Source organism: Staurois parvus, unplaced genomic scaffold, assembly GCF_062004578.1.
Source record: "Staurois parvus isolate SC_StPar_1 unplaced genomic scaffold, SC_StPar_1.0 ptg000023l, whole genome shotgun sequence".
Classification (NCBI taxonomy): domain Eukaryota; kingdom Metazoa; phylum Chordata; class Amphibia; order Anura; family Ranidae; genus Staurois; species Staurois parvus.
The window spans coordinates 1,819,461-1,844,754 of record NW_028317819.1 but is presented as its reverse complement, the minus strand read 5'-3'; the positions used below and the strand labels follow the sequence as shown (position 1 = coordinate 1,844,754).

General features: G+C 42.5%; 1 protein-coding gene across 2 annotated transcripts in view; it reads left to right on the top strand.

Moving 5' to 3' along the window:
* Positions 1-25,294, top strand: part of AGAP2 (ArfGAP with GTPase domain, ankyrin repeat and PH domain 2) — a 296,663-nt gene that overhangs the window by 202,945 nt on the left and 68,424 nt on the right. For both annotated transcript variants that reach the window (XM_089692703.1, XM_089692695.1), the window contains exons 7-9: positions 2,663-2,769; positions 8,468-8,617; positions 14,743-14,829. In XM_089692703.1, the coding sequence (XP_089548829.1) occupies positions 2,663-2,769; positions 8,468-8,617; positions 14,743-14,829 (344 nt within the window). The remainder of the gene's footprint in view (positions 1-2,662; positions 2,770-8,467; positions 8,618-14,742; positions 14,830-25,294) is intronic.

The window sequence follows — 25,294 nt, the reverse complement described above, 5'->3', positions numbered from 1 at the left end:
AAATTATTCAACCCCCAATGCTGTAAAGGGGTTTAGGGACTATAGTGTACATTTGGAATTGTATTCAGAATCAAATCCTACAAGGACGTTGTAACTACCCAAATGCAACTAAAATGACATCAATTGTTTATGTAATACAGTAGTAAATGGTTCTTATGTGGTTTCTTCATTGCCACAATTATTCAACCCCTTAAAGACTACCACTCTGAAGAACAGAGGTTCATACAGGTGCTTTCCATCAGGTATTGAAAACACCTGTGGATGTCACCGAGCAGCAATCAAGCATAATAAGCACCAATTAGGCAGCTTTAAAATGACTGTGATACTCAGCTCCTTCTAGACATTTACTGGTGTGGTTACAAACATGGTGAAGGCAAGAGAATGGTCCAGGAAGACAAGAGAAGAGGTGATTTCTCTTCACAGGAAGGGCAATGGCTATAAGAAGATTGCAAAGATGTTAAACATACCAAGAGACACCTTAGGAAGCATCATTCGCAAATTCAAGGCAAAGGGCACTGTTGAAACGCTACCTGGTCGTGGCAGAAAGAAGATGCTGACTTCGACTGCTGTGCGCTACCTGAAGCGTAGAGTGGAGAGAAGTCCCCGTGTGACTGCTGAGGAACTGAGAAAAGATTTGTCAGATGTGGGTACAGAAGTTTCAGCCCAGACAATAAGACGCACACTGCGTAATGAAGGCCTCCGTGCCAGAACTCCCAGGCGTACCCCCTTGCTGTCTCCAAAGAATAAGAAGAGTCGACTGCAGTATGCCAAAAGCCATGTGGACAAACCACAAAAGTTGTGGGATAGTGTTCTGTGGACTGATGAAACAAAATTAGAACTGTTTGGGCCCATGGATCAACGCTATGTTTGGAGGAGGAAGAACAAGGCCTATGATGAAAAGAACACCTTGCCTACTGTGAAGCATGGTGGAGGGTCAATCATGCTTTGGGGCTGTTTTGCTTCTGCAGGTACAGGGAAGCTTCAGCGTGTGCAAGGTACCATGAATTCTCTTCAGTACCAGGAGATATTGGATGGAAACGTGATGCAGTCCGTCACACACCTGAGGCTTGGGAGACGTTGGACCTTTCAACAGGACAATGATCCCAAGCATACCTCCAAGTCCACTAGAGCATGGTTGCAGAGGAAAGGCTGGAACATTTTGGAGTGGCCATCGCAGTCACCAGACTTAAATCCGATTGAGAACCTCTGGTGGGACTTAAAGAAAGCAGTTGCAGTGCGCAAGCCTAAGAATGTGACTGAACTGGAGGCCTTTGCCCATGAAGAATGGGCGAAGATACCCGTAGATCGCTGCAAGACACTTGTGTCAAGCTATGCTTCACGTTTAAAAGCTGTTATAACTGTAAAAGGATGCTGTACTAAGTACTAAGATTGAATGTCACTTGGGGGTTGAATAAAACTGATAATGCTGTGAGCACAGAAAAGACATTTGTGGTTATTTCATTATAACTGTTATGTTATATTTGTCTGACCTACAAGTGCCTCTTTAATGTAAATGTAAGCAAGATGACTGAATGATCAAAAGCAATGTCAAACTGGCCAAAACACTCAATTTCAGTGGGGGTTGAATAATTTTGGTCACAACTGTATATCCTCACTGCAGCCATACCAACCCACATGCATACCGGAGTTAGCCTGGGAATCTGCTTGCAATGAATGCAAAGGAGCATTTACGTGGACATGTGAAGACTGTGATTGAGCTCTGCAGTTACTTTTGCAGCAGTTGTTTTCTTATTCCGGGTCACAATCCTGCGCAATGTCCTTTTGTCGCTTTCGGTCAGTTGACCATGTTGACCGCACTTATGCTTATCAGATGATGTTTTCCTGGAAACTGTATATGCTGTCATAACCTTTGATACTATGCCTCACGACACGGAAAATAAATTGACCACTTCAGTCACAGAGCACCAGCTAAGCGGGCACCAACAATTTGTCCTCTTTGAGGCTCAAAAAATTCAGATACGATTTCGTATTACCAGCAGCGCACGCAGTGAATGATGAAAGTGAGGCTTCCTATCTGTTAGCTAGGTGTCTCATCACATAGCGGAAGCAAAAAGAATGTTACATCACTTCCTCTTTCAACATGAAACATGTTGTCACTTTCACACCTGAAAATCATGTAATGTTTCCATTTTTTTTCTCTAAGCCTTGTATAGTTTGTATATTTATATGGTTGCGTGGGAGGACCAGGTCATTTAATTTTTTCAGCAAACAGTTTTTGTATTTATACACAATTTTGTATCTATGTATTTTATTACATACAATTATTTGAGCACAGAAATGTTGTTTGTGTGTAGCCCTCACCCCTGAAGGGGCTGCTGAGAATATACCCAGGTCTCCCTTACTAGTACAGAGGCTGCCATACACAAGCACAGTTTCATCCACACCGACAATTTAGGCACAGTCTAGGGGATGTCTTTTTTATTTAGGACCTTTATACTTTTACTTTAATGCTACATAGCAAATCTTTCATAACATCCATCAAACAGAATATGCATGAAGTGTTTGCTCACTGAGGGTACAGTTTATTTTAGAGCATTAAACACAAGTGCACACAAATATATACACTTAATTGCTATTAATTTAAATTGCTCTTCTTGATATGATACTTTACACTTGCTGTATATTTGCTTGACATTTTCAGTTGCTCAGAAGGTCTTATCGCTGAAGAGACAGCAACAACTACTATCATGCAAGTCATTACCCAGTTCTCCAAGTCATTCCGGTGGTTCCACTCCATTATCAGTGCAGGTATTCATATATTCCTAGCTTTGTTGATGATGCTTATGTAGATAATTAGCCATATAAAAGTGAAAACAGTGAAATATAGCACATAAACCTTATAGCCATGCATATTATGCCAATAATTGTGAAAATAAGAAAAATTAAGTGACACTCTAGTTTATAGTACTATTCTAACTAAAACAGCTTGATAGCTAAGCTTATTTAAAAAAGGTTAATTTTTTTTATCCTACTATTGTCAAAATTGTTGCAACAATTTAAAATAGAGCTGAAGACATTTGATCATATATAATTGTTCAATGCTGAGACTTGATGAATACACAAGTTCTGTCTACAAAGCTAGATGTTCATACATTGATATACTGTTCTGTTATCAGTTGGGGAGCTAATTTTGCACTCAACATTTGTTTGTATTCAGGGGCATAAGTGCAAATCATAGGTCCTATAACAAAACTTTGTTAAGGCCCTTTAGCTTTCAGAGATTTATTTAGGCTGACAAGTAAGCATTGTGCCAAGGGAATCATGGCAAAAAGCCATCTGGAAGTTCTGTCCTAAATAACCTGCAACATAAAAAATGAGATTACCTGCCCTAATGAAAATGATCAACTGCTCAGTGAATGAGAAACTGAGAAAAATATTGTTGTTACAGGGGATTTATGCAGCGTCAACAGTTTGTGCAGCACAAAATAGATACAGTACAGTTGCAATAGAGTTCAATACAAGAGGAATCAGAGGGCCCTGATCATTAGAGCTTACAATCTCAAAGGAAGGGGCAAGTGATACAGAAGGTAATAACTGTGGAGGATGAGCTGATGGAGAAAATAAACATAACTTATTAGTTAGAGGCGGGATATGCCTCTCTGAGGAGAAGGGTTTTTTAAGGTCACCTAAAGGAGGATAGACCAGGAGATAGTCAGATTGTGGTGTTGAGTTCCAGAGGTTAGGAGGGGCTCTGGAGAAGTCCTGGAGATGAGTGTCAGAGGAGGTGACAATGGAGCTAGAGAGAGGTTTTGGAAGGAGAAATTTGAATAGTTTGGTTGGTATTTCGAAATGAGCTTGGTGATGTAGCTGGGGGCTTGTGAATGGGATGACTCTGTAGGTTGTTGTCAGTATGTTGACTTTAATTCTTTGGGTGACTAAAATCTAATGGAGGGATTGGCAGAGAGGAGTAGCAGACACCAAATGATTGGTAAGGTTGATGAGCCTGGCAGCAGCATTCATGATGGGCTGAAGTTGGGATAGCCTATGTAAAGGTATGCCAACAAAGACGGAGTTGCAAATAGTGATCTGAATATGCTGCCTTTTGGATAGACAGAAAGAACTTTGGAGGGAATGACAGTGAGACTATCCTGGATAAAGTGAAAGAAATTCTAACCTGGAGAGACAACCCTCAGTGATTCTGTTCTGAAGAAAGAGCTTGCCCAATTACTGCAATTTAGAGTAGAGCAAGGAAGCATGTTGTTTCTCTTTCAGTCAAGACTAAGGCTGGCCATACATTATACAATTTTCTTGAGATTTTTGCTTTAGATTTACCAAAAACCATATAATATGAGGTCAAACCTAAATAACACTTTCAATTGTATCCAATTAAACAGGCCCTTGCTCTACATAGTTGAAGGTAAATCTAATGGTAATTGGGCAGAAATTGGACAGAAAATTGTAAGAAAATTGTATAGTGTATGGCCAGCCTAACTGTACAGACCTGTGACCTGCAATGTCACTATTAGGGAATAAATCTGTTTTCAACTCCAGGCTTATGGAATCCTTCTACCCCTTTCTAGCCGACCCTGGGCCCCATATCAGCTGCATGGGCAGATATGACTGATTGGCTATAATTGTCTAGCTTATGTAGCACTACCAGCTCAGGTGGTGTTGAGTTTGGGTCCCTCTATAGTCCTGCACAGCCAGGCAACACAAGCATTTTCCATTCAGACTTGTACCAGGAGACATAAACTAGTACTTGAGCTTTGTTTTGAAATTTTATTAGGAGTTTAGAACTTGGATAGGGTAAGGGGTATATGGGATGCCCAAAGGAATGGCAACTGAGGACAAACATCCTGAAGCTATATTACAAGTCTTATGCACAAAAATCCTGTTCTGGAGAGCTAGCCAGCATCTTCCAATGTACCTCTCCAACCCAAGATGCTTCTCATTCCGACTGTATGTAGGAATCCAAGGACAGGAGATCCATTATTTACTACTAGAAGGGCAATAGTCCCAGCTGCAGAGTGAATTAGGTTTCCCACCCAAATGCTCTCTCCCCTTTCTGGCCCAGGGGGTGTTGATGTACTCACTGAGTCCTTCTCCTGTGCTGTTGGGTCATTGGCTGTTGCCAGGCCTTCAAGCTCGGCTGCTCCTTTCCTGCTGTCAGGTGGTACTCTCTCAGGAGGCCAGTGAAGTCCACAGCTTTCCTCCTTTCCAACATCACTCACAGAGACAAGCCCCTTCCAGCTCAAGCTCCTTCTCAGGCTCCTGCACCTCAACCTCTCTCTTCCACCTCCTCCCTCCTCCTACTGCTGAGCAGGCTCCCTTACCCTTAAGGGTTGTCCTGGCCCCTTGCCAATCCTCCTGTTGGGGATTAGCCAGGATCTTCAAGAGTACAAGCCAGTCACTCCTCAGACACACCCACTTCCTCTAAAGCAGGGGGAAATTCCAGAGGCCTGGCCTGCAGAGCCTCTCAGCCCTGATCCAAATTTATCCTTCTGACTATCACACCCAGACTGCTACTCTGCCCTGCTCTCTGACAATCAGGATTCTAGCTCTTCCTAGCTAACTAGGAGGGTGGTACATTCACCCCCACTAAAAACACAGCCATGTCCTCATTGGCTGAGGGCAAAACAAAATGGCTCCTGAGTCCAGGAGTGGGGCATCCCATACAAAAAACTGGGAGTGGGGAAAAAGGGTACAAAACTGGGAAAGGGTGAAAATATGTACTGTGACAGGAGGTCAGGAAGAACTAAGGGATGTGTCCAGGATGGGAGGTATGTTTGTCCCAGGTTCATGCTTTACACTGACTGTTTCTGACTGCTGTGTAGTGAGCCTGTTTAGCTCACTGATGATGTAATGAGCTCAGCTGTAGTAGGTTAAGGACTCGGGGCTCTATAAAACTCCCAGGCTGCATAGGGAGGATGCTCCAACCTGGAACCCGTTTGCTGTGCAAGACAGACTGGGGAGCAACCAAACAATACTGCGGTGAGAGTAAATCTGTGTGATTTTGGACTGGCAGACGCTCTGTGTGAACCCCCTGTCTGAGCAGCGATAGGCTGTATCCAGACAGGCAGATAGGAACCTGTGTTTGCAGTTAGATGCCCAGTGTGGCACGGCTTTATTTTCTGTTTTTATTTGTTTTGCTGTTTTTGAATATATGCACCGTGTGTTCACCAGACTTGTAAATAAAGCACAACTTTAGTCACCAAGATCCTGCTGTCGTGCTGATCCTCTTTCACCGTGCTCTGACTCATCCAGGGGGTCAAGCACAACCCGCTACTAGGCTAATCCCTCACAGTACAAATAAATATTTATAAAAAAATATAGGCATCTGTTTTCAATATGTGCAAATTTACACCCTGACTAATTCTATTTGACCACTAGCAGAGAAATAAACAACATACATTAATATATGTACAAATTTACAGTACTTGGATATGGAACATCTCCCCCGCAAGGGAAATCTTCCATAGGAGTTGTGCATCCTCCTTCTTGTCCTTGGTGCAGGGAGACAGCCATCCGGAGAACCTGCAGAATAGTGAACATAAAACACGGAAACAATATACAGCCCTAACACTGGCTGACTAACTCAATAAGGCACTTGACTGGGGGAGGAGCCCCTCCTAAAGAACTGATTAAACAACAACGTGGTATTTTAAGATGTACCCAGATCAGCCTATCTGGGGTAGCAAAATAAAGTCTGAATTAGTCCACAAAGAGAAAAAAAACACAGGCAAGGCTCAACTGTAGTGTGAGTCCTCAATAGTAATGCTTAGGGCTGGCCAGTTTAAAGGTGGAACCATCCGGCCTATGAGCAGAAATAGAGTAGGTCACCTTAAACCTTCCTGCCCTCGCGGCCACCACTCTATCTTTCTAGATACCTCTGCTCCACTCCTCCAGAAACTGGCCCCAAGCACCGGTGATGTAGGGCTTAGGGACATGCAAATAGTCCCAGACAATATTGTCCTCCCATTCTTGCCTGGAATCATCGATGATGTCTTTGACACTTTTGGGTACATAGGGATAGTCCCATCCCCACTCCAGAGCCACTCATTGCTGTATTATCCTCTGGAACCTTGAGATCCAAGGTAACTTGTCCTTGCTTCCCAGCCCTGGATAGACACAAGGGTTAGGGGCCCTGCAAACCAGCATTTGAAATTCCTGCTTCTTGGCTCTGGTTCTAGGCCGGGGGACAGTGAATTCAGTTCCCGACTGAGGGGATATGTGGACAGGCTCAGTCCTTTGGGAAGGTCCAGCAGGTTCTGGGATTTGTGAGCTCGCTGCCGGCCCTGTCAAGGACTCATAGTCCTCCGTGGTATCCCCCCAATCCAACTCCTCTTCAGATTCTTCCAAAGACCAGTCCACTTGTTCCTCCACTTCTAGATGCTCAAATTTTGGCGATAATCCTAAGTAACCCCCAATCCACCTTCCCACCAATGACACTCTCCACCGGCTCTCCTAAGGAATGGCTGTCTTCACTGACTGGCTCCATCCGGACGGATGGTGCGGGGCTGGAGGGTGAGGCCAGCTTCTCCGGAACATCTGCTGATATCTGCTGGGCAGTGTTGGTAGGCATCGGCCCACCAGTGACATCTCCAGGTGGCAAGTAAGTCACTGCAGACCAGTCTCTACTGATGGGGTCTGTTGACGGTGGGGTCAGTTGAGGATTGGTCAGGATTAGTCAATAGTACAAGCCAGCCACTCTTCAGATCCACCCACTGCCTCTAGACCTTTTTCCAAAGCTAGCTCTAGAGCAGGAGGAAATTCCAGAGGGGCTGGTCTGCAGAGCCTCTCAGCCCTGACCCAAATTTAACCTTTTGAATATCACACCCAGACTGCTACTCAGCCCTGCTCTCTGACAATCAGGATTCTAGCTCCCCAGCTAACTAGGAGGGCGCTACACTTACCTTTGACAAGCAACAAGTTCTTTTGGCACAAGGTAAAGGGAAATATAAAAACTGATGTGAAATAGCTGCAAATAGGACCTCCACCATTCCAATTTAGCAGAAACTCCATCTCTGATACTTCAGGGTGGATGTGGATATACAGATCTATCTAAAAAAACAAAAAAGATAGAGATGCTCTTTTTAGTTAAATTTCATCTAGAAAACTGAACACGGGGCTTACAGTTATAAAAGGAATGTCCATGCTGAAAAAAACTCTGCATATGTTGATTTTAGCACTATACAATTAACCACATCTTTGAAAGTTGATGTTCAAGCTTGATTTGCTTGAAAATATTTTGCTGTGTCTGACTACCCTATTCTGAGCCTACTGTTTCATCAACTCCAACAACTCAATTTAGTTTTAAAACTTCCCCAGCTTTCCCATACTATTTTTTAATAGCATTGTAAAATTAGTAAGGATGAGAGTGTCTTAAGCTGGGGTTTCCTGAAAATGGAACAATCATGTTTCTGTCACAAAAGTAAAATTATATATAGAAATAGGTTTTGTCCACTAGGATATACAGTATTATCATATATCTGTGTATGCTCTGTAGACTAGCAATGGAGGACCAGGAAACGATTACTCTTCATCGTTGCCTTCTACCCCGAACATCAGCCACAGAGAGCTGCGCAGTGAGGTGTCCATTGCAATCAGCACACCAGGGCCACTTCGTGGAGCTAAGCGACGTACAAGCCTTTTCCCAGTAAGTAAATCTATTTGTGATATTCTTGTAAGCTTAAAAAAAAAGTATTAACCATACAATGAATGTGCTTATTTTTTAGTAATCAACATACTGTATGTACTGGTTTTTTGCTGTGTCATGATCATAATTTATAACTACGCTATCAGATATTTTTCAGGCAATGCGAAAAAAGGGATTGTTTGAATTTAAATTAGTGTATAAATGTGTTTCTTGTACAATTACTTACATTGGAATCTGTACAATAAGTCAGGTCAACCCAAGTTTTCAGCATATACAGTGGGAGCAAATCAACCCAAACCTGCATCATTGGCTAATATCAGGGACATTTAAGGAATTAATATTAGGCACATTAAAGCCAAATAGGTTATCTTTATTAGTAGATATTAAAACAGTGTAGATTATTGGTATATGTAGTGGTGTTGCTACAGGGGGCAATTGCCCCCCCCCAGTGTTTGACTTGCCCCCCCCGTGTGCCCCCCACTACAGTAGGCTGCTGGGCATTGGCCAAACTACATTCCGCCACCTGGAGGGGGTCCTGACAAGTGGAACAGGGCCCCACTGCCATCATAGGCAGTATTGGGCCCCTCCTGCATGTCCAAATACCCGTGCACCCAGTGGCATCACTAGAGGGGTGCGTGAAGTGTAGACTGCACCCGGGTGACACCCACCACAGGGTTGTCTTTAACTCAGGGCAAAAGGGTGCATGGGGGCCCCAGAATTAAGAGGAGAAAGATGTAACTTCCTGTTCCAGAGCTGCTGCACCTCTGGTGCTGTACTTTCCAGCTCCAGGCTTCCTGCTGACAACGGAACTGAGGGGACCTGCTGCCTGAACTGGGACACTGCTGCTGAGCTGACTGACTGGAAGTCTGAGCTGACCTCGATTCTGTCCGGACCAGGAAAATGTTACTAATGTGAGTGAGGGTCTTGGGAGGAAAATAAGCAGAGGAGTCCGGCTCCAGCAGCAGCACACAGAGGAGGGGGGTGGGAGTAGTGTTCACCAACAGCAACATCACCACACCATCCACAGTACTTGTATTAGGTTTGCAGTCTCTGATCCTCTCCTATAGTTTGTCTGCAGTCTTTGACCATCTCCTGTAGCATGTACCCAGTCTGACCATCTCCTGTAGCATGTACCCAGTCTGACCATCTCCTGTAGTATGTCTGCAGTCTTGACATCTCTTGTAGTATTTCTGCAGTCTCTGATCCTCTCCTGTAAAATATCTGTAGTCTCTGATTATCTCCTGTAAAATGTCTGATCATCTCCTGTAGTGTGTCTGCAGTCTCTAACCATCTCCTGTAGTATTTCTGTAGTTTCTGATCCTTCTCCTGTAGTATGTCTACAGTCTCTGACCATCTCCTGTAGTATGTCTGCAGTCTGACCATCTCTTGTAGTATTTCTGCAGTCTCTGATCCTCTCCTGTAAAATATCTGCAGTCTCTGATTATCTCCTGTAAAGTGTCTGATCATCTCCTGTAGTGTGTCTGCAGTCTCTAACCATATCCTCTAGTATTTTGCAGTTTCTGATCATCTCCTGTAGTATGTCTGCAGTCTCTGACCATCTCCTGTAGTATTTCCACAGTCTCTGATGATCTCCTGTAGTATATATGCAGTTTCTGTTAATCTGTATTATTTCTGCAGTCTCTGATCATCTCCTGTAGTATGTCTGCAGTCTCTGACCATCTCCTGTAGTATGTTTGTAGTCTCTGACTGTCTTCTGTACTATGTCTGCAGTCTCTGATCCTCTCCTGTACTATGTCTGCAGTCTCTAATCTTCTCCTGTACTATGTCTGCAGTCTCTGATCATTTCCTGTAGTATGTCTGCAGTCCCTGATCCTCTCTGTAGTATTTTTGCAGTTTCTGATCCTCTCCTGTAGTATGTCTGCAGTCTGTAACAATCTCCTGTACTATGTCTGCAGTCTCTAACCATCTCCTGTAGTATGTCTGCAGTCTCTAACCATCTCCTGTAGTATGTCTGCAGTCTCTGACCATCTCCTGTAGTATGTCTGCAGTCTCTGACCATCTCCTGTAGTATGTCTGCAGTCTCTGACCATCTTCTGTAGTATGTATGCAATTTCTGACCATATACTGCAGACTGAAGCAATACCTGAGGAAGAAAGGAAAACTCTTGAAAGCTTGTCTTTTAAGTGTTGGGTTTGTACAATAAAAAGGTTTAATTGCACCACATTACTCTCGTATTTTTTTATCGTATTTATATATACTTATTTAGTTTTTTTCAGTGGTATGATTTAGTGGTAAAAATTATTAGTGCCCCCCAGTTATCATATGTGCCCCCATATATATTGCTCCTAGAGTCGCCACTAGGTATATGCCATGCATGCAGATATCTTCATTCTCTACTGTAGGTATCTGTTGCCTAAAAACCGGCAATGAACAGAAGATAGAGACATTGCTTACAGAAACCACCTTTGTTATTTTAGAAGGCACAAATAAGAGTGCAAGAGAATATTGTAAGATGACATCTAGCCCATGAACAGCACATTTTACAGCAGCCATTCTCAACCAGGGTTCAGTGGAACCTTATGGTTCTTCAGAGATTGTTAGGGGTTCCTTGTACAGTGGCATCCGATGGTGCCTGCAAAGTTCTGAGTTCATCATTACTTATCAAAGTCTACTGACCACAAATCAAAGGGAAATTCTTCTATCACTGAGAACAATGTGAGGATGACCTTCTTCCAGTCATCCCTAATAAAATGGTGCATTCTTTTCATTGCCCCAGAGTGTAATTTGTCCTCTATAACTTCCTGATCCCAAAAATTATTTTAAGGGTTTCTCATGGTTAAAAAGGTTGAGAGACTGCTATACAGCATCTAACTAGCTAAGCATTGAAAACAATAGTTTAACACTGTTTTAGCATGCGTAATTGTTAAAAAAAAATCTGTGAGACATTCGGAGTCTGCTATTGCTGACTTCTTCTAAAAATGTTGGTTGCCTGGCTGACCTCCTCTGGGATACCTTTTATTTATTTCAGGTACTTATATAGCGCCGTCAATTTATGCAGTGCTTTACATATATATTGTACATTCACATCAGTCCCTAACCCTCAAGGGGCGTACAATCTAAGGTCCCTAACTCACATTCATACATATACATACTAGGGCCAATTTGGACAGGATCCAATTCACCTGCCAGCATGTCTTTGGAGTGTGGGAGGAAACCGGAGTAACACCACACAGTCACAGGGAGAACATGCAATCTCCAGGCAGGTGATGCCGTGGTTGGGATTCAAACTAACGACCCTAGTACTGCCAGGTGGAAGTGCTAACCATTTAGCCACTGTACTGACTTTCCTGATTTACGTACTTGTTTTCAATCACTGAAAAAACATAAGCATAATAACCAGGCAGCTAGCATTGTCAAAAGTAGATTAGCAATGTCAGCTCCATAGTTCTCTTATGATATTACTTTAAGGTCCCCATATGCTTTTCTCTTACACATTGCTAGAGCAAAAATGCATTGGAAATGCAGTTATCATGTGTTCTAATATAGATATCATTAAATGGCAGTGTAATTTCTCCAGTGCTCTGGAAAGTAAATACTGTACATACATCCACCATTTTTTACAAATAAAGTGACTTAGAAAGTATTTCAAAGTTTTGTCGATTTCATTTAAGCAGAGTCTGCTTTCCCAGATGCTAGTGTGTTGAGTAACATATAAAAATCTTTGACAAGCAGTTACCACCCTCTCAATTCTCCTGTGATCCAGTACTGATCCCGGCTGAATGGGTACAGCAACTTTCAACCAACTTCCTTTGATACTAGTATGTCAAGGACACACCTCTGAGGATCCATTGTGAAGCTACTTAGGGTTTTCAGACAAATGTTGCAGAGAACAGTACTGATGTCACTATGTCAGTGTTAGAATCAGACTTTAAACAAACTAAGACACAGATACTGTGGGGAAAAAAACACTCATTAATGAGTTAACCTCAAATTAAAAGTTGATGTATTATTCTATAAGGATGAAAGGAGAACATGTCAAAAATTAATATGCCACAAAGCAAAATATGGTGACAGGTGACTATTTACAGTTGCAAGAAAAAGTATGTGAACCCCTTGGGATTACGTGGAGTTTTGCATGAATTGGGCATAAAATGTGCTCTGAACGTCATCTAAGTCACAACAATAGAAGAACACAGTCTGCTGAACATAATACTACACAAACATTAGATGTTGCCATGGTTTAATTGCACATAACATGTAAACATTCACAGTGCAGGGAGGAAAAAGTATGTGAGGCCCTAGCTTAATGACTTCTCCCAGAGCTAATTGGAGCCAGGAGTGAGCCAACCTTGACTCCAATCAGTGTGATGATATTGGATGTGTTGCTGACAGCTGTCCTGCCCTTAAAAAACACACACCTGTTTTGGGTTTACTGGTTTCAAGAAGCACTGTCTAACGTGAACCATGCCTCGCAGAAAAGAGCTCTCAGAAGACCTACAATCAAGAATTGTTGACTTGCATGAAGCTGGAAAGGGTTACAAAAGTATCTCCAAAAGCCTTGATGTTCATGTGTCCACGGTAAGACAGACTGTCTACAAATGGAGAAAGTTTAGCACTGTTGCTACTCTCCCTAGGCGTGGTCGTCCTGTAAAAATGACTGCAAGAGCACAGCGCAGAATGCTGCATGAGGTAAAGAAGAATCCCAGAGTGTCAGCTAAAGCCCTACAGAAATCTCGGGCACATGCTAACATTTTTGTTGACACATCTACAATAAGGAGAACAGTAAACAAGAATGGAGTACATGGGAGGACACCACGGAGGAAGCCATTGCTGTCCAAAAAGAATATTGCAGCATGTTTGAAGTTTGCAAAAGAGCACCTGGAAGTTCCACAGCACTACTGGCAAAATATACTGTGGACAGATGAAACCAAGATTGAGTTGTTTGGGAAGAACACACAACACTATGTGTGTAGAAAAAAAGGCACAGCACACCAACATCAAAACTTCATCCCCACTGTGAAACATGGCGGAGGGAGCATCATGGTTTGGGGCTGCTTTGCTGCCTCAGGGCCTGGACGGATTGTTGTCATTGATGGGAAAATGAATTCCAGAGTTTATCAAGACATTTTGCAGGAAAACGTACGACCATCTGTCCGCCAACTGAAGCTCCGCAGAGGATGGGTGATGCAACAGGACAATGACCCAAAGCATACAAGTAATTCAACAAAACAATGGCTGCAACAGCACAGAATATGCCTTCTGGAGTGGCCCAGTCAGAGTCCTGACCTCAATTCCATTGAAATGCTGTGGCATGACCTTAAGAGAGCGATTCACACCAGACATCCCAAGAATATTGCTACACTGAAACAGTTTTGTGAAGAGGAGTGGTCCAAAATGACTCCAGATCGTTGTGCAGGTCTGATCTGCAACTACAGGAAACGTTTGGTTGAGGTTATTGCTGCCAAAGGAGGGTCAACCAGTTATTAAGTCCAAAGGTTCACATACTTTTTCCTCCCTGTACTGTGAATGTTTACATGTTATGTGCAATTAAACCATGGCAACATCTAATGTTTGTGTAGTATTATGTTCAGCAGACTGTGTTCTTCTATTGTTGTGACTTAGATGACGTTCAGAGCACATTTTATGCCCAATTCATGCAAAACTCCACGTAATCCCAAGGGGTTCACATACTTTTTCTTGCAACTGTATGTTATTGCCGCATAGACAGCCAAACTGTTATCCACCTCCAGGTATCAAAAAATGAAAAATGAAAATAATTCAACTTTCATGTAGTCACATCATAACATATTAAGAAACGGAAATCAAGCAGCAACATTTTACCTACTGCATTTCTACCTATACCTCACAAAGACAGTTGATGTTAAGGACACTATGAGCCATCCTGCCCATGTCATTTGGAGCTGCATGAGTGATGTGCCTTGTGTTGGGTAAGAGTTCAGCTCCATCGCTCTGCTGCTGGTATTGAATACAAAACGTGATTGAAAAGTTGCCTTGTCAAATCAGTCACAGCTGAAATAAAAATTGGTCCCATGTGAATGAATACTGCTATTGTACGAAGCATTGAAAATCTGCTATTTGCCTCCTATTTGGCATTCCTTTTCAAGGAAAAGAATTTTAAATGAGAAATGACTGTCTCTTTGCAGACCCGAAGGGGCAGTGATATGGAGAAGAGGAGTTTTGATAGTCGAGGTGACCCCATCACTGGCGGCCGAGCTCTGCCTATCAAACAGGTAATAATATTTCTTTGAAATGTATCATGGAAAAAGTACTTCTTCTTTACTAAAACTAGCAAAGTGTACCCTATTCCTGAATGGCTTATTTGGAATGGTGTGTTGTAATTAAAGCCGACCTCCAGGATAAACAGATATATTCTAAATACAATAACCGTATTCTTATGTGAACTGGTCAAAATGTATCAGAGAAAAACAGCACAGGTATGGGTGTTACTAGAAGAATTAAGATTGCGCAGATTAGATAGCAACGAAAAAAATGGCCAACAAAAGGACAGCTTTAAAGAGCAAGGCTAGGCCCAAATTTACTAGAAACAAAGAGTACAGGCTGAAGCTTTACTTCAATAATTTGGAGACTGCAGAGGATACAGCAGCAGAAAATTAGCAAGTGGGAGGCTGAAGTGAATATGAAAGATTTAATGTGAAGTAGTTTAGGTGCACACTGTTCTTCTGTTTTTCTTTCAAGCAATGCAGTAGCGTGCTGTGAGCAAAAAAGAACTTCCAAAAACAGATGGCAAGTAACAAGTGAATACTTTGAACATCGCAAACAAAGTCAATCAACATAAAATAAATTTTAAAAAAAAGAAATTAAGACAATAAATATCACCTCTGAAACAAAAGCTCACTTAAAACACTCTGAAGTAAATTCAATAAAAAAAAGGCCCTTACAACAGAAAAAAAACAATATTAAATTAAAATAAATGCAAGTGACAAAATAATGACCCCCCCCTGAAACAAAAGCCCATTCTTTCAAAGAGAACCTTGCAGGAAAAAAGTGACTTCAAATCAACCACAACATATAATAAAAGACAAAAATTCCCCAATAATAAGAGCAAAAAAAACAGCAAAAGGGTTTACTTCCTAGATAGCTATCAATCAGAACTAAATTACAGTTTCCTACCTGACCCTAATCACACCATATGCAGTTTGTCAGCTTTCCCTATGTGTTTCCAACTACAGCTTCCATTTTACTGATAACATGGCTACTCTGTGCCCCCCTCCCTTTATAAAGCAAAGGAGCTGGCTTAACCAAAAAAACTCTTATTGGCCCTTCTAAGCCTGTTGACCATAGTTTAAAGGCGATGCAGCGAATTATGGTTTAAAAGAAAACTCTCCTGGGAAAATCTGTCCACAAACTCTGTCGGACCATGCAAGATTCACCTCCAACCCATGGTAGTACAGAACCAAAACCTTATCCATAGTACTAACTGACCCCTTCTATTTCCATAGCTAAAAAACGCAATTATCTTGGATGGCATAGGGCTTTAGGAATACTTATCACATACCTAACTCCTTGGCGCCTGTCACATACCTGACTGTGGAGCCTGAGATGATGAGGGTGGCCTCTTGCGCAATTCCCATCCAAGCACCTCTGGTAGTGAAGACAGGGACTGCTAGGGCAGTAGAAGAGCGCAGGTGTCAGGAAGCTATTATAGTGAACTGAAGCTTGACAGCACGGGAATCCTTCCAGTGGAAGTATGGAGGCTGACATAACAGGTAGGGGTGGCCCAAGAGAGGTGTCAGAGAAAGTCGGGTCAAGAACAAGGTTAGCAAACTTTCACAAACCAGGAATGCATGAACTAGATTTGAAGACAATCCAGCACTGAAGATAGGCAGACTCTCGGTCTAAACAGGCTGCTGGCTGCCAAGATCTGTGGATGTGTGCACACACCTATGTGTATGTGCACCTGCTCGCATACATGCACCAATATTTTGTGTGTGCATTCTGGTCCTTGCTCATCTTGTTAGGCTTCTATGTGCACGATTCTGCACATCCACATACAGTAAGAATGAGCGCCTGCTGCGCAGAAATGAGCATCTGCTGTATGAGATACCAGGCAGTGCTGGCTGTACGCATATACGCTATATTGCCAAAAGTATTGGGAAACCCCTTCAAATCATTGGATTCAGGTGTTCCAATCACCTCCATGGCCATGAGTGTGCAATAAGTTCATCCGTGACATTTCCTTGTTATTACATTTTCCATGGTCAACTGTTACTGGTATTATAACTAAGTGGAAGCAACTGGGAACAACAGCAACTCAGCCACGAAGTGGTAGGCCACATAAAATGACATAGTGGGGTCAGACCACCAAACTTAGTGTGGCCTTCAGATTTGCACAACAACAGTGCATAGAGAGCTTCATGGAATGGGTTTCCATGGCCAAGAAGCTGCATCCGAGCCTTACAACACCAATTGCCAATTGCAATGCAAAGCGTCGGATGCAGTGGTGCCACCACTGGACTCTAGAGCAGTGGAGATGTGTTCTCTGGAGTGAGGAATCATGCTTCTCTGTCTGGCAATCCGATGGACATGTCTGGGTTTGGCGATTGCCAGGAGAACAGTACTTGCCTGACTGCATTGTGCCAAGTGTAAAGTTTGCTGGAGGGGAGATTATGGTGTGGGGTTGTTTTTCAGGGGTTGGGCTTGGTACCTTAGTTCCAGTGAAGGGGACTTTTAAGGTGTCAGCATACCAAGACATTTTGGACACTTTCATGCTCCCAACTTTGGGAGAATAGTTTGGGAATGGCCCCTTCCTGTTCCAACATGACTGCGCACCAGTGCACAAAGCAAGGTCCATAAAGAACTGGATGAACGAGTTTGGGGTGGAGAAACTTGATTGGCCTGCACAGAGTCCTGACCTCAACCCGACAGGACACCTTTGGGATGAATTAGAGCAGAGATTGTGACCCAGGGCTTCTCGTCAATAAAGTTCATGTGCGTGTAATGGCAGGCGTTCCAATACTTTTGGCAATAAAGTGTATGTGGCCACCCACCGAGCAGCCGCATATACAGTCAGGTCCATAAATATTGGGACATCGACACAATTCTAACATTTTTGGCTCTATACACCACCACAATGGATTTAAAATGAAACAAAAGATGTGCTTTAACTGCAGACTGTCAGCTTTAATTTGAGGGTATTTACATCCAAATCAGGTGAACGGTGTAGGAATTACAACAGTTTGCATATGTGCCTCCCACTTGTTAAGGGACCAAAAGTAATGGGACAATAACTTCTCAGCTGTTCCATGGCCAGGTGCGTGTTATTCCCTCATTATTCCAATTACAATGAGCAGATAAAAGGTCCAGAGTTCATTTCAAGTGTGCTATTTGCATTTGAAATCTGTTGCTGTCAACTCTCAAGATGAGATCCAAAGAACTGTCACTATCAGTGAAGCAAGCCATCATTAGGCTGAAAAAACAAAACAAACCCATCAGAGAGATAGCAAAAACATTAGGCGTGGCCAAAACAACTGTTTGGAACATTCTTAAAAAGAAGAAACGCACCGGTGAGCTCAGCAACACCAAAAGACCCGGAAGACCACGGAAAATAACTGTGGTGGATGACTGAAGAATTCTTTCCCTGGTGAAAAAAACACCCTACAAAACAGCTGGCCAGACCAAGAACACTCTCCAGGAGGTTGGTGTATGTGTGTCAAAGTCAACAATCAAGAGAAGACTTCACCAGAGTGAATACAGAGGGTTCACCACAAGATGTAAACCATTGGTGAGACTCAAAAACAGGAAGGCCAGATTAGGGTTTGCCAAACGACATCTAAAAAAGCCTTCACAGTTCTGGAACAACATCCTATGGACAGATGAGACCAAGATCAACTTGTACCAGAGTGATGGGAAGAGAAGAGTATGGAGAAGGAAATGAACTGCTCATGATCCTAAGCATACCACCTCATCAGTGAAGCATGGGGGTGGTAGTGTCATGGCGTGGGCATGTATGGCTGCCAATGGAACTGGTTCTCTTGTATTTATGGATGATGTGACTGCTGACAAAAGCAGCAGGATGAATTCTGAAGTGTTTCGGGCAATATTATCTGCTCATATTCAGCCAAACGCTTCACAACTCATTGGACGCTGCTTCACAGTGCAGATGGACAATGACCCAAAGCATACTGCAAAAGCAACCAAAGAGTTTTTTAAGGGAAAGAAGTGGAATGTTATGCAATGGCCAAGTCAATCACCTGACCTGAATCCGATTGAGCATGCATTTCACTTGCTGGAGACAAAACTGAAGGGAAAATGCCCCAAGAACCAGCAGGAACTGAAGACAGTTGCAGTAGAGGCCTGGCAGAGCATCACCAGGGATGAAACCCAGCGTCTGGTGATGTCTATGTGTTCCACACTTCAGGCTGTAATAGACTGCAAAGGATTTGCAACCAAGTATTAAAAAGTGAAAGTTTGATTTATGATTATTATTCTGTCCCATTACTTTTGGTCTTCTAACAAGTGGGAGGCACATATGCAAACTGTTGTAATTCCTACACCATTCACCTGATTTGGATGTAAATACCCTCAAATTAAAGCTGACAGTCTGCAGTTAAAGCACATCTTGTTCGTGTCATTTCAAATCCATTGTGGTGGTGTATAGAGCCAAAAATGTTAGAATTGTGTCGATGTCCCAATATTTATGGACCTGACTGTATGCAGCCCTGTATAAACCACCTACCATACTGAGAGCATGCTCCCTACTCGCTCCCAGCATGGCAGCTGGCAGTGATTGGAAAGCTCCCGCATACTTGCCATTGGGAGCTTTCCAATTATGTGACATCTTTTCCTTGTGTTATGTTCTTAGTGGTAACCTGCTATAGTTTACATGATGGATGAAGCAGGCTAATCTGATTGCGTAGGTCCTTCACAGAACAGTGTTTGTTTTTTTTTAATAAAAGCAGGAGATACAGGTGAAACTCGAAAAATTAGAATATTGTCCAAAAGTTCATTTATTTCAGTAATGCAACTTAAAAGGTGAAACTAATATATGAGATAGACTCATTACATGCAAAGCAAGATAGTTCAAGCCGTGATTTGTCATAATTGTGATGATTATAGCTTACAGCTCATGAAAACCCCAAATCCACAATCTCAGAAAATTAGAATATTACATGCAATCAATAAAATAAGGATTGTACATAGAACAATATCGGACCTCTGAAAAGTATAAGCATGCATATCTACTCAGTACTTGGTTTGGGCCCCTTTTGCAGCAATTACTGGCTCAATGCGGCGTGGCATGGAAGCTATCAGCCTGTGGCACTGCTGAGGTGGTATGAAAGACCAGGATGCTTCAATAGCAGCCTTCAGCTCTTCTGCATTGTTCGGTCTCATGTCTCTTATCTTTCTCTTTGCAATGCCCCATAGATTCTTTATGGAGTTCAGGTCAGACGAGTTTGCTGGCCAATCAAGCACAGTAATCCCACGGTCATTGAACCAGGTTTTGGTGCTTTTGGCAGTGTGGGCAGGTGCCAAGTCCTGCTGGAAAATGAAGTCAGCAGAAGGAAGCATGAAGTGCTCCAAATCTCCTGGTAGACGGCCGCGTTTACCCTGGACTTAATGAAGCACGTTGGACCAACACCAGCAGATGGCATGGCTCCCCAAATCAACACAGACTGTGGAAACTTCACACTGGACTTCAAGCATCTTCCATTGTGTGCCTCTCCATTCTTCCTCCATACTTTGGGTCCTTGGTTTCCAAATGAGATGCAAAAGTTGCTCTCATCAGAAAAGAGGACTTTGGACCACTGAGCAACAGACCAGGTCTGTTTTTCTTTAGCCCAGTTAAGACGCTTCTGACGTTTGTTGTTCAGGAGCAGCTTGACAAGAGGAATACAATATTTAAAGCCCATGTCCAGGATCTGTCTGTGTGTGGTGGCTCTTGATGCACTGAATACAGCCTCAGTCCACTCCTTGTGAAAGTCCCCAACACTTTTGAATGGCCTTTTCCTGACAATCCTCTCCAGGCTGCGGTCATCCCTGCTGCTTGTGCACCTTTTTCTTCCACACTTTTCCCTTCCACATAACTTTCTATTAATGTGCTTTGATACAGCACTTTGGGAACATCCAACTTTTTTTGCAATTACCTTTTAAGGCTTTCCCTCCTTATGGAGGGTGTCAATTATGGTTTTCTGCACAGCTGTCAGGTCAGCAGTCTTTCCCCTGATTGTGATTCCTACTGAACCAGATTGAGAGACCATTTAAAGGCTCAGGAACCCTTTGCAGGTGTTATGGATTAATTCGCTGATTAGAGTGGGACACTTTGAGCCTAGAATATTGCACCTTTTCACTTTATTCTAATTTTTTGAGATTGTGGATTTGGAGTTTTCATGAGCTGTAAGCCATAATCATCACAATTATGACAAATCACGGCTTGAACTATCTTGCTTTGCATGTAATGAGTCTATCTCATATATTAGTTTCACCTTTTAAGTTGCATTACTGAAATAAATGAACTTTTGCACGATATTCTAATTTTTCGAGTTTCACCTGTATATACCAGTTACTATACCAAGGAATGCAACCTATTAAAGTGGAACCCAGACAATTTTTCTAAATTTTGTATACACTCTCCGGCCACTTTATTAGGTACACCTGTTCAATTGCTTGGTAACACAAATTGCTAACCAGCCAATCACATGGCAGCAATCAATGCTTTTAGGCATCTAATAGTGGTGAAGATGAGTTGCTGAAGTTCAAACTGAGCCTCAGAATGGGGAAGAAAAGGAATTTAAGTGACTTTGAATGTGGCATGGTTGTTGGTGCCAGACAGGCTGGTCTGAGTATTTCATAAACTGCTGATATACTGGGATTTTCATGCACAACCATCTCTAGGGTTTACAGAGAATAGTCTGAAAAAGAGAAAATATCCAGTGAGCGGCGGTTGTGTGAATGAAAATGCCTTGTTGATGTCAGAGGTCAGAGGAGAATGGATAGACTGGCTGCTGCAACATTCAAATAGTAGGGTCAGTAGGGATATTTTCTTGGCACTAGCAAGGTGTACCTAATAAAGTGGCCGGTTAGTTTATATGGGGAAGGGCCCATACAGTGCATCCAGAAAGTATTCACAGCGCTTAATTTTTGCCACATTTTATTATGTTACAGCCTTATTCCAAAATGGATTCAATTCATTTTTTTCCTCAACATTCTACAAACAATACCCAATAATGACGTGAAATACATTTGTTTTGAAATCTTTGCAATTTATTAAAAATAAAAACCGAAAAAACCACATACTGTAAGTATTCACAACCTTTGCTCAATACTTTGTTGAAGCACCTTTAGCAATTACAGCCTCAAATCGTTTTGAGTATGATGCTACAAGCTTGGCACACCTATTTTTGGGCATTTTCTCCCATTCTTCTTTGCAGTACCTATCAAGCTCCATCAGGTTGGATGGGTAGCGTCACTGCACAACCATTTTCAGATCTCTCCAGAGATGTTCAATCGGGTTCAAGTCTGAGCTCTGGCTGGGCCACGCAAGGACAGTCACAGAGTTGAATAAGGCTGTAACATAACAAAATGTGGCAAAAGTTAAGCGCTGTGAATACTTTCTGGATGCACTGTATGTTATTGAAGCTGATAAAACCATATAATATAACAACTACTGCAGGTATCAATAATGCAGTGGTTTCCATTTATTTCTGAATCTTGTAGTTGCATAACTTTAAATGTTTATTATTGATAGCATTTAAGCTCCAGGTTCTATTAAATTCTGAAAAGGGTAAATGACAGGTCTTTGAACAGCCTGATTATGTACAAAAAGGAATATCGTATGTTTTTCATGTTACATCCAAATTTTTTAATTTTCTCTAATGCCCATACAAGAATGTTTTACTAATAACTCTGTCTTTATTAATAACTACTAATGACGCTAGTCCTGATTTTCTGGAATGAAGCACTTACTGCATTTGCTTTGTGCTTCTAGGCATCCCTATGCTATGGAGGCTACACAGAAACACATAATCTTTATAAGGACAATGCAGCATAGCAAGCGTTAATGTATGCCCGCTGTGCATAGATTAATGTCCCTCGTGGTACATGCTAATTTGTTAGCATTTGATTAGCTAATTCACTACTGGCAGCACAGTGTAGCAGTAAATGACAAACACCCACATAGTCGCTCTAGAGAGAACACCTTAATTGTTACAGTTGCCTTCTGCAAAGCGTTTTAAATGGAATGAGTGTACTAGGACACAGTAGAGAGCTGTATTTAATTCTTTCATGGAGCAGCTACCTGCAGATTCTTGTGGGAAGAACTGCAGCAAGAAGAACCCACATACATTCCAATTGAATCCTTCCACAAAGCGAGGTGCAAGGTACTGAGGATAGGACAGGAATTCTCAGGTACCTTCTACTGAGCTGCGGAAAAAAAGAAGCAAATTTCTGTGGGGTTGAGAGATGTAATTGATGTCAAGGAAAGAGCACTATATTGAAAAATCAGTATATTTTAGAAATCAAGTAATGTCTTGGACAGTCAGATGACGGGATGTAGGGGCCTTTCACAGCTCAGCAAATTCAGGGTGTCTTGGACAGTTGGAATTGCAGATTCAGGCAGCTCATTGGAGAGAAATGATGGGTGAAAACCATAATTAGAAAAAAATGGGGATTGCTTGGTTGCTGAGTGGATAGCATTATTGTAGGCAAACTCTGCCAAGGGTAATAAGGATACCCAATCATCCTGAGAGAAAGTTGGAAAACAGAGGATATATTGCTCCAGGGTTTGATTTGTTCTCTCAGTCTGCCAATTGATTTGCGAATGGTATGCAGATGAAAATGAAAGTTCAATCTTTAGGGTCTCGCAGAGTGCCTTCCAGAACCGTGATGTGAACTGGACCCCCTGGTCAGATACAATATTGGTAGGAGTACTATGTAGGTGGAATATTTCCTTAAAGAAAATTTTTGCCATTTCTGGTGCAGACGGTGTACCTTTCAAGGGCAAAAAATGGGCCATTTTGGAAAATCGGTCAACAATCTCAAAGCTAGTAGTGTATCCTTCCAAGGATGGAAGTTCCGTGATAAAGTCCATGATGACCATTCTACATGGTCTGTCAGGGATTGGGATGGGCCTGAGCAAACCCTATGCCTTGTTTCTGCTGCTCTTACTACAGGTACACTTGACACAGGAACTCACATATGCTTTGCAATCTCTGGCCAGATCAGGCCACCAGAACAGACGTTGCACCAGATTAGTGGTCTTATGGATTTCGAAGTGCCCTGCAAGTGGATGGTCATGGCACAATTCTAATACTGCCAGGCAGAGTTCTTCAGGCACAAAAATGTTATCCTCCCACCATAGTAATCCTTCCTTGGTCAACAGGGGAGTTCTCGGAGGTGAGGAGACTCCTACAGATGCCCGTTTAATCAGGGTGATGATGTCTGCCTGCAACAATAAAAAGTTCTCAGCTGACAGGATGGTATCAGAGGAAGGTGACTGTTTAGAATCGTCAAACATGCGGGACAATGCATCAGGCTTAATGTTCTTGGCACCGGGTCTGTAAGTGATGTGGAATACAACTATAGAGAAAAATAGCGTCCACCTGGCTTGACGAGGTCTCAGTCTCCTAGCTGTCTTTAGGTATTCCAAGTTCTTGTGATCAGTGATCAGTGTAGATCAGAATAGAATGAGCTGATCCTTCTAGAAGACACTGCCATTCCTCTAAGGCCAACTTTATTGCTAGTAGTTCACGGTCACCAACATCATAGTTCCTCTCGGCAGGTGAACGTTTTCGTGAGAAGAATGCGATGGGGAGTAGTAAGGTCTTTATCCCCTGGTGTTGTGACAGAACTGCCCCCAGTGCATTTTCAGAGGCATTCATCTCTAAGATGTATCGTAGTGCCGGGTCAGGATGGCTTAAGATGGGTGCAGAAGTAAATAGGCCCTTCAATTTTTCAAAGGCCGACTGTGCCTCTGGGGACCAGCTGAAACGAGTACCTTGCTCGGTTGGACGTGTAATTGGGGCGATAATAGCGGAAAATCCTTTGATAAATTTTCGGTAAAAATTTGCGAAGCCGATGAAGCTTTGAACTCCTTTTTTATCTTATGGAGCAGGCCAGTCCAAGATGGCAGATACTTTTTGGGGATCAACTTCAATTCCTTCTGTCGAGATGATCAGCCCCAAGAACTGGATACTGTGTTGCTCGAACTTACATTTATCTGGTTTAGCATATAATCCATGCTGACGGAGCTGTCCTAAAGCTTTTTTAACATGAACATGATTTAATTCCAGAGAAGCAGAGAAAATTAGAATGTCGTCAAGATAGACGATAACAGAAATGTCCAGAAAGTCTCTGAAAATGTAATTGCCGAAATATTGAAATGTTGCTGGTGCATTACATAGTCCAAAGGGCATTACCAGATATTCAAAATGGCCGAACCGGGTGTGGAAGGCCGTCTTCCATTCATCACCTTCCCTAATTCGTACTAGGTTGTAGGCCCCTTGCAAGTCTAGTTTAGTAAACACTGCAGCAGTTCTAAGTCTCTGGAATAGATCAGAGGAAGGGGGTATCGGTTTTTCACTGTGATCTTGTTTAACTCTCTGTAGTCCACACAGGGCCGAGGAGAATGATCTTTCTTTTCTACAAAAAAAATTCCTGCTCCCGCAGGAGAGGTAGGAGACAGGATAAATCAGTTACTGAGCCTGTCATCTAGATATTCTTTTAAAGTCTCTAGTTCAC